This window comes from Miscanthus floridulus, chromosome 6 (assembly GCF_019320115.1).
Source record: "Miscanthus floridulus cultivar M001 chromosome 6, ASM1932011v1, whole genome shotgun sequence".
NCBI lineage: Eukaryota > Viridiplantae > Streptophyta > Magnoliopsida > Poales > Poaceae > Miscanthus > Miscanthus floridulus.
Window position 1 is genome coordinate 19,764,738 of NC_089585.1, and position 9,969 is coordinate 19,774,706.

Consider the following 9,969-nt stretch of genomic DNA (forward strand, 5'->3'; position numbering starts at 1 on the left):
GTTTAGTAGTAACGAAAACGATAACAGGAGCGCCAACGCGTTAAATCACCACCTGCCCTGAATGTTGGAAACAGTAAAAAATGGAAAAGCATGGAGCATTTCCACATAGAACAGCAGCAGAACTAAGGGCGCGTTTAGATCCAAAATTTTTTGGGTTTTGGCTACGGTAGCACTTTCATTTGTATTTGGTAATTAATGTCTAATTATGGACTAATTAGGTTCGAAAGTTTCGTCTCGCGATTTCTCACCCAACTGTGCAATTAGTTTTTTTTCGTCTACATTTAGTACTCCATGCGTGTGCCGCAAGATTCGATGTGACGGGTACTGCACAAATTTTTTTGGGAACTAAACAGGCCCTAAGAGAGGGAACCTTCTGGGATTTGTACGAGACTAGCGAGTTGGGACGCGCTACCATTTTGTTCTCTCCTCTCTGTGACCAATGAATTCTCATGGAAGTTGTCAACAGCATTGGCGGATCCAGGGGGGCTGGGGGCTACAGCCCCCCTCGTGAGCCTTAATTCATCGTTAAATTACTATAGCATCAAGCATAAATCATCATTAAATCTTCATTATCAATCAACATGTCCATTACTTAGCCCCCTCCTTGATCCCATCCTGAATCCGCCACTGGTCAACAGGAACCCTTGCGGACGCCCTAAATGGGTTAATCAAAGGTGACGAAGAAGCGATAGCACTTTCCGAAGCACACAACAATAACACACTTGAGCAGTATTTTTCAGCGATCGAACAGTGTTTTTCTCTCACAACAAATCAGCATAAACATTAGCATATGCCAAATTTCAGCGAAACGAACAGGGCCTAGAGCATGTAACTGGACCACATCGGAAACGAAAACGCAAAGAAGCAACAAACGGTACGTAATTAAGAAACCAATGTGCTAAAGATTAAAGAAATAAGACCTTGCCGCATTCTTGGAGCTCAAGGGAGATGCAAAGTGCAGAATAATAAACAAATGGTGTGCCGGTTGACCCAGAACGAGCGGTAGACATGTGCAGTTGTGCGAAACAAGCATGAGAGGAAACCCAGCTAGCCAATTCTAGCGTTCAAAAGCCAACATACAGTGGCTCCTAGTGCATGGAAGGGCCAATATATCCCTTGTTGATAGTACCTCCAACACCAATGCTAGCTGCTCCTTTAGAAAACGCCCCTATCGTTTCTCTGACTCCTTAAACCATGTGTTCAGACTTCAGACCGCAAGTCATTGCAACATAACCAACCTGTACTTGTCCTCCGACCTAATAATAATTGTGACCTGTACTTTAGTTAAAAATGATGATAGTATATGCCAGTACAGCTGATGACTCACGTTTAAATAAATTTATGAGTCAAAGAAAAGTATTTTTTTCATTAAATAAGTTCAATGCTAATATATATACCATAGAATAGTTTAGTCCGTACAATTCCTAAGACCACTACTCATTTCATGTAGCAACTTGCAATGGTTTCTTTTTTTTTTAAGATACATTTACGAAGTTTACGTTGATATCATATTCACAGAATAGTTTACTAAAAGATGCGCATATTTGGAAAGGAAAAACATTTAAAATCATTGCACGGGGTAGACTATAACAAAAAATTTCTGTTCATGAGAAGCATCTCCAGGTTCAAGAAAGGAAAAACATTTAAAATCATTGCAAGGCGTAGTTATAAACCGGCAATACAGAGAGCATTTAGTCTCTATATGACATCTGATAAAACTGGAGGCGTCACATAAAAGAGCGTACCCAGTGCAGAGAGCTCTCGCTCTGTGCGGGGTCTGGGAAAGGATGTCAGTGGCAAGTCTTACCCTCGCCTGTGCAATGCGAGGAGACCGCGACTCGAACCCGGGACCTTCCAGTCACACGCGGTAAGACTCTGCTACTTGCACCAGGCCCAGACACATGGCACGGGGAAATACGCCATCTCCAATCGGCATTTAAATTTGTGTCCCTTTCCAACCTGTTTCCCCGGCATTTTCTCCTGGCCATGCTGCGTGGATGAATGATTGGTCAGAGCTGTCTCAGGTGACCAGTATTAATTAAATAAACTTTGTGGTTTGTATTACTGGTAGCTTCCTGACAGCCTTGCTTGAATTCCAAGCGAGGCTGTGTGTGTGTTTGTTTAGCTAAGATGTGCAGGTTCCTCCTCCTTTTGCTACGTGGGGTGCAGACCTGGACTGGACATGCCTGGGGTTTGTTCATCAGATGCAGAAAGCTCCCCCTGCTTCAGTTGTACTTTGGCAGTCTTTTTCATGGCTCCCTGTGTCATGCTTTTGTGGCGATCTCATCTGGTTTTGCAGTCAAGCAACAACCATGTGCCACAGATTAACAATCCAAGGACATATAAATATAGTAGTAGTATATGCTAACTTCTCTTCTGATGCAAACTGAACTGCAAATATGAACAGGTTACAGGGGAAATTGTACCTAGTCAATGGAAGCAAGATTTTTTTTGGCCCCCTCTTGGAGAATCCAATGGAAATAGTAGCTTGTCAAAACGGTAGAGGCGTAGAGGACAGCTTTTCTTCACTTCATTGTCAATCACCTATTTCTTTCAAGAAAGATGCCACTTGAAGAGATTCTCCAGTCAAGTCTACAGCACGAAGGGTGCTGTAATTTTCAGCATTTTGTCACCTACGAAAATCACTTTGTGAAAGCAAGGAAAACATCATCATCGAAAGACGCCCAGTACATACAAAGTTTTTAAAGCAGCACTTGCTTCTTTTCTTTTGACAAGGAGTTTTCAGTTTTAGGATCTGAACATCAAACTTTGTTACTTTAGCAAAAAGTAATAGTCAAACTATATGCATGTTACGCTTACAAAAGTGAATATAGTTACATTAGTATTTCAAATCGTTTATTAGTACAATAGATATTTTTTTTATACCAATTGACAATATATGGCCCTGTTCACTTTGCTGAAAAGACAAGCTAAAAATTATTGTTGGCTAATTTGTTGTGAGAGAAAAACAGCGTTCCTTCGTGGAAAAAGTACGGCTCATATAAGAGAAATTAATGGTCAAGAGCACCTTCAAAGAAATTTTCAAAACGTAATACACCGTATAAAGAGAACAAAGGAAGGCACTTTATTTGAGAACATGTTGGATTTGAAAGGATGGGTAGAATAATAGAACCACTCCTCTAAAACCGACATAAGAAGGGTATAGATCAGCTCTCCAAGAAATTAAAGGGATCCCATGATAAGAGAGCTAAAGAATTTTCATTCCTTATGTGTTGAACGTGCATGAAAGCAAAAGGGGCGATTTTAACCCATCTAGTGACGTAGGTTGATGTTATTTAGCAAAAGGAGATGCCCAAGTTCTCTCCCAAAAATCTAAAAGCACAATTCCTGGCTAAAGCACATAGAGCGCCTAATTCGCTGTCAAAACACGCTGCTCCAGAGCCTCCAGCACCTACAGCATAGCCTCAAACTTTTTGCACAATTTTCGTAAGTAAACCCTGCACTGCACCGGCTGTGTTGAATGAACTATATTAAGTTTGTGCATTTCAGGACCGTCCACCGCCTTTGATGTATGTATTTTTTTTTTATCTATATGAATGAACTTGGAACAGTGCAATATGGTCTCATCACGGAGCAGATGTCATGCGCGAGCGCGAGGCTCGATCAGGTGAGACGGCTGTGGTGTGGCGTGCGGCACCAATCATTCTGCAGGTCAATGTCTCGAGCGGAGCCTGAGTGCCTGACAAAATTCAGAGAAACCAACCAAGCAGAACTGAACAGAAGGCTCACACCAGCTGCCAGCGGCACGAGCGACATCTTACTGCAGTTTTTTCTTTCCCTTTGCAATAAAACAATGACCGCCCAATCACTTCCCAGCAAATCATGCGTGGGCGGCACCAAACGGCCGATGGCAACAGGTGAATGAAACGAAACCCTGAACTGAAAGCCATGGCTTCTTGTCAACGGCGACCAATCATCCCCATCACCCTCTTCCGCACATATAAACAAAATATTAGTGCCACAACTCGACCACTTCCACGCACCCCCAACTAATCAAAATTTCACAAGCAACTTAACTTTTTTTTTTTTTTATAAATACAAGCAACTTAATAAGGGTAGAGAAGAAAGAAAAAACTATCATTATCTTTGTTTTTTAGTTGGGCACACGGCTACACAGAGTCTCAGATTATAAAATGGCTCCAAGAAGTCACTGATACATTTATGATTTGATTTAGGAAGCAGCCACTGACACATTTTCATTTACCATTTCAGTGTAGAGACGCTAACCACCAATGTGCAGTGCAGTGATATTTATATATAATATGCTTTCTATCACGAGCTAAAGTGTAAGGAATACTACTAGTATGAAATAAAAGATATCCAATTAGAGAGAAGGGATTTGGGCCAAGTAGGCAGTAGTGGAGGTAAAAAGCGAGGGAGGGAAGGGAAGCCAAGAACAACTCCAAGTGTGCATGCGTGTATGTGATGTGCGCACGCACATACATGCGGCCTAGCAACACGGGTATCCTAGTGGAGTAGCGGTAGTATATAAATATACTTCAAAAGTCGGCCACAAGCTCCAAGCCACGGCCCAATCGCCGGCTGACACTCACAAGAACCTGCCTCCCTCTGGATCGCTCTCTCTTTTCTAGTGCTCAGGGAAAGGTAGCTCAGAGCTGAGAGAAGAAAGCAAGGAGACTAGGAGAGGCAGGAGAAAAAAAAACCCAGAGAGGTTGAGCAAGAACCGAGGAGGATCGCCTTTTGTCCCTCCTGCCAAGGAGTAGCCTGCCGGCGCCGCGAGAGATCAAGAGGAGGCGCTGTTCAGGTGAAATTTTGCTCTGTTTTGGGTGGGGTCTCGAGTTCTCTGTGGTGTTTGGTGATGTAATTTGGAGTGTGATTTGAAGGTGGTTAGGGTCCTCTGCTAGTTTAGGTGCGGTGGTTTCGTTAATTTGTGGCTGCGGCGGTCAAATTGTTAAGGGATAAGTGATTTTGGGGTCACATGGTTCACGATTCCGGTTGTGTTCGGTTCAGTTCAGAGGTGTTCTTGACTCCAATCTAATTCGTTCATAAAGTCGATCCCTTTTCAGGTTGAGAATCAACCTGTTTGCAATTGATTCCAGTTTTCAGTCACAAAGATTCCACCTTTCTCCCCATGAGATATCTCCTCCAATCCCATGTTCATCTTGTTTGATTTGCAGCGACGACAGGAATTCTTCCTGTTCAGAGAGAGAAATCCTTTAATAATAATTGTTACAGTGCTCTTGGAATCTTTATCTTGTTCCGACTGAGATGCCGAAAAAGGCAAAAAGAAATCTAACCTTTCTTTCAGTCCTGTGATTCCTACAGGGGGAGGAGAAGAGGAGGAACGCCGGGGGGAGAGATGATGCGGGAGATGTATATGGACGTGCTGCCGCCGGTGGACCACATAGCCGCACGGAGCAACTGGTTCCCGGCCGCGGCGCCTCTCTGGACGGCGGAGGAGAACAAGCGGTTCGAGTCTGCGCTCGCCGGGCTCGACCTTGGCCGCCCGGACTGGGAGAAGGTGGCGCGGGCCATCCCCGGCCGGACGGTCCGCGAGGTCGTCAGCCACTTCAAGAACCTCCAGCTCGACGTCCAGCAGATCGAGAGCGGCCAGGTGCCCTTGCCGGTCTACGGCGGCGGGGCCAGCTCGTTCACTCTGCAGTGGGACGGCAATGGCGGCTACGGCCCCGGGGACTTCAGGCACGGGTACCGCTTCGGCGTAGGCTGCGGGAAGCGGCACCACGGCCGCACGCCGGAGCAGGAGAGGAAGAAGGGCGTGCCATGGACGGAGGAGGAGCACAAGTGAGTATATTACTGCATACGACTTCTGGGTTCTGCTCTGTTCCGAGAGCGATTGCTCTGCGTCATGCACAAGACTGGCGAGAGTTTCCATCTTGGATAGTTGAATTTCACCATCATCCCATAGGGTTTACATCATCTGAGTAGATTTGCAACTTGCAATTAATCAACTATCAACAATTAATTGCATTTAATCCGGGGAATTTTCCTTATCGAGTAGGATCTGACTCTCTAGGACAGTCATGTAGCTTGATGTACATATGATGGCCTTAGGCCCTGCCCGTAGCTAGTACTATAATTCAACCAAATTGAAGCAAGAATTGATCAAAGGTTACTGAACAAGATCATGTTTTTCTTCTTCGGTCAGGTTGTTTCTCTTAGGCCTGAAGAAATATGGCAAGGGGGATTGGAGGAACATATCGCGCAACTTAGTTCAGACGAGGACGCCTACTCAGGTGGCCAGTCATGCGCAGAAGTACTTCATCAGGCAAACCTCCGGCGGCAAGGACAAGAGGAGATCCAGCATTCATGACATTACCACGGTTAACCTGACGGACGAGCAGCCTCCCTCGCCATCCCAGTCCTCTCTGATCACCAACCAGTCGAACGCATCAGTTCCAACTGCGGGGATAGGCCAGTTCTCATTGGCAGCCGATGCCAAACAACACGGTGCTGGAAATCTGCCCTTCAATTCACCAAGCCGGACCTCTGTGATGGCGACTTATCAGATGGATTTGCAAGATCAAGGTCTGCAGTGTGGCCCTCTACATGATCAATTGGTCGCCAACCAGAGCGTTCTGTTCTAGGTGAAATCCACTCTGCACCATGGATCAGGTGTCTAGTGTATAATACTTATGGTCTTGCTGTAGCTTCAGCGCCTGTATTGAAGTAATTAGCCAATTGGGAGCATAACAGAAAGGGGATCTTCCTTCCATGGTGGTCCATAATTTGTTGGTGATACCGAGAATGTAACAAAAAGAACGCCAAGAATTCTATGCCTTGGTATTTTCAGACTGTTACTTGAGTGGTATGGCTGAAAACATATCATGCATCCTATGAAGTGGACTTGCATTCAATCATGGATCCTGCTTTTGCTTGCCGTGGATCAGCAGAACCTAATTCTAGATCCTTCTGGTCAACTGATGTATCCGTAACCTTTGTGACCATCTGATTCTGCTGTCTCTGAAGATGATGCCTTATATTGAGGGTTTCAGAGTTCAAATCATGCTGTAGTCCAGACATATTTATCCATAGTAATCAGTTTACCTATTGGTGTCTGCCAAATTATGTGTTTGGACAAGTTTCATTTTCGCGGATGAACACAATTTTTTTGAAGAGAAGATAAACGAAATTGAGTCTGCAATGAGTCATTGAGCATTGCTACTACTTGTCTTTTGCTCGTCTAGTCAACTTTTTCTCGATTCGTTATTTTCTTTTAGAAATAACACCTTTTCTTAAATCCGTGGATTGACCCTCCATTGTTGAGCAGTCCTATGTGGCATTTTCTATCGATGATGCTAGCTCCACCAAATGCCTGTATGAGATTGGCAATGAGTCAGAGTTCCACTACCTTGGCATCTCATGCTTTCTCTGCATCCATTTGCATCAGCTTTTGCAATTCCTTTTTGGCCCTGTTGTTTCCCTTGCTCAGAAAGGCATCCACAGATATGAGGCAGATCCTTGTGCAAACACCAAACAGTGCTCTATGTAGCCAAGCCAAATGCAGCCATCCTCTGTGGGTGCTTGTGCTTTTCTGGCTCCTCACTCTGCAAGTTGCAGCAATTGCAGAACACAAGGCACTCACTGATGATGGTGGCACTGTTCCAGAGAAGCTTCTGGTGTGGGTGTGGCTATTCTGCCTTCGCTGAATTGTTGAGCTTGCCGTCAGGGCTGCAGGCTGCTGTAATATGTGAAGCCTGAACTTCAGGCTAGTTTCCACTCCCAGTCACCTTCTCTGATGTCTCACTGAGTCCACCTGATTCAGTTCAGTGAACAACCATCCAGTTTATTTATCAACACGAAAAGCCAAAACGATGTTTCTTTTTTTTTTATTATTTCGTCGATGGAATAAAACCTTTGAATGCGATTTGCCGACTGTATGTCATTTTGCCATGCGTATTTTGGTGATGCAATTTGTCGTTTTTCGACGGCTTGTGTGTTACGGAACCAAGGAGGACACACGCTGGGAGAGGCCGCGTGGAACATCACTTCGTGTTGATTCAACTGGAAGGGACTTCTCCACCTCTTTTTTATTTCTTTCAGACACTTAACGGGTAAGTTTCACATTGCTTTCAGCCGTCATACTCTTGGCTGCTCACCAGGAGCTGTTCTAAATCGGTTAATGCTCCAAGTTGCAATGTGAACGCGTCCGAAGGACATTTGTACCCAAACCTCAAATATAGTAGACCGCACATTCTCTGTTTCTACTTGCTTTTCGCTCCTTTGCCACTTGGTAAACTGCAGTTCCAAACTTTTCGTTGGCGATGAGCAGAAGCCAGCACGATCTGCGTAGAAAAAGTGAAACACCGGTGATTCCACACACGCGAAAGTCCCAGCATAGATGAGAAGCAGGGATGTTAAGTTTTGTCTTTCTGGGTCATTAGTTAGGGTCTATTTGGATCACTTGGACTAACAGCTACGGAGTAGTAACTTAAAAAAAAATAGTCACTCCAGCCAAACATACGGACTAATAGGTTAGACTTTAATTTAGCCCTCAACTAGTTCATTAGAGCATCTCCAGTAGGGCCCTCAAACAGACCCTAAACTAAAACTTGGGGGCTCAGACAAAAAACAGAGGTCCAACGTGCTTCTATAGAGCCCTAAAAAATGAGAGACTATCAAATTACCCACTTGTCTCTCATTCCTTGGGACTCTCCACCTAGCTCCTACTTGGTCATTGCAGCGGCATGACTCCTCTCCCGACGAGCTCTGACGCTGGCCACGTAGCTCTCTCCTCCCCTAGTGACTTGGAGGCCCCGACCACGTGGCCTCCCAGTAGGTCCCAAACTCGGCCGCATTACTCCTCTCTGCCTCTCGATGTTCCTGCCCTAGTCGCTCCTCCTGGCGACTCGAGCGGCTAGCGATCCGAGCAGATCTAGGCATTCTCGTCCCAGCAACAGGAGCGACAAGCGACACTAGTGGTAGAGGATGTATGTGTTCCCTAGTGTTCCCCTCCGTGACCCAAGCCAGTCCTCGCTGAGCGAAGAAGAGGAGAGGGCATGGCAAGTGGGCCCCGTATGTCATTGTTTGTTGGAATGGATTTTGAGGGCTCCTGTTGAAGTTAATGTAAAAAATGAGCCTAAAAAATAGGAGTCCTCAAATCAAAAGTAGGGCCCTAATTTTAGGGCTCTTGCTGCAGTTGCTCTTTGTTGGATAAACCCACACAATAGAACTAGTAGGTGTCTATGGAACTTTTATTTGGGAGTAAAATGCGCCCTAGATCCTTAACTTTTCATGGATTCTCAGTTGATTCCTCGAACTAAAAAAAGTGACTATCTGGGTCCTCAATCTACTACTAATTCTGACCTAGGTCCTCAAACAAAAAAGTGACCATCCAAGTCCTAATTCGACCGTTGCGCTCGAGTAAAGGTACAAAACTCACCACGTCGCCGCCACCTCCCTCTCAATATCTCTCCCTTTGCAATCCCACCCTCCCGTAGTCCACCTCGCTATGTTTGTTCCATGGCCGCTGAGCATGTGCATTTGGAGCCCATGCATAGCAGGCGAGCATAGGACCGATAGGAGACAGAGGGGAGAGTGGACGTGGAGGAGATGGGGGAGGGAGGGGGATCTGCAAGTTTCGCATGGTCTCATTCACGTTGGCACATCCACGTAGGCATATATAGAGGTGGCGTGGTGGGATTTGAACTTCTACTCGGGCGCGGCATTATTTGAAGAACCCAATTGGTCACTTCTTTAGTTGGAGGACCCAAGCGAGAATCCATAGTAGAAAGGGTAAAATGGCTGTAGACAAAAAAAAAGAAAGGAAGGTAATTGTATGGCCACATTATATGAATAAAAAGATTAGGTGGAAGAGAAGTTTGGCCTATTGAAATGATCTTACCGAAACAATGATTTAAGATTTTGACTAGAATTTAGAAACTAGATTTAAAGATGGATTTTGAGAAAAAATTATAAGACTTGATTTAAACTTCTTTTTAAAACTTCAATTTTAAAATAGGACAATAC

The 9,969-nt window shown here is 44.9% G+C and overlaps 1 protein-coding gene across 2 annotated transcripts; it reads left to right on the plus strand.

Moving 5' to 3' along the window:
* Positions 1 to 4,391: 4,391 nt before the first annotated feature.
* LOC136461809 (transcription factor DIVARICATA-like) lies at positions 4,392 to 7,167 on the plus strand. Of its 2 annotated transcripts, none has more exons than XM_066461122.1 (3): positions 4,392 to 4,786; positions 5,308 to 5,784; positions 6,149 to 7,167. In XM_066461122.1, the coding sequence occupies exons 2-3, from the start codon at positions 5,342 to 5,344 to the stop codon at positions 6,585 to 6,587; spliced, it is 882 nt and encodes a 293-aa protein (XP_066317219.1). In that variant the 5' UTR covers positions 4,392 to 4,786; positions 5,308 to 5,341; the 3' UTR covers positions 6,588 to 7,167. The 2 variants fall into 2 exon arrangements, with proteins under 2 accessions (XP_066317219.1, XP_066317218.1); XM_066461121.1 differs by having other exon boundaries at positions 4,393 to 4,786; positions 5,291 to 5,784.
* The last annotated feature ends 2,802 nt before the right edge of the window (positions 7,168 to 9,969 follow it).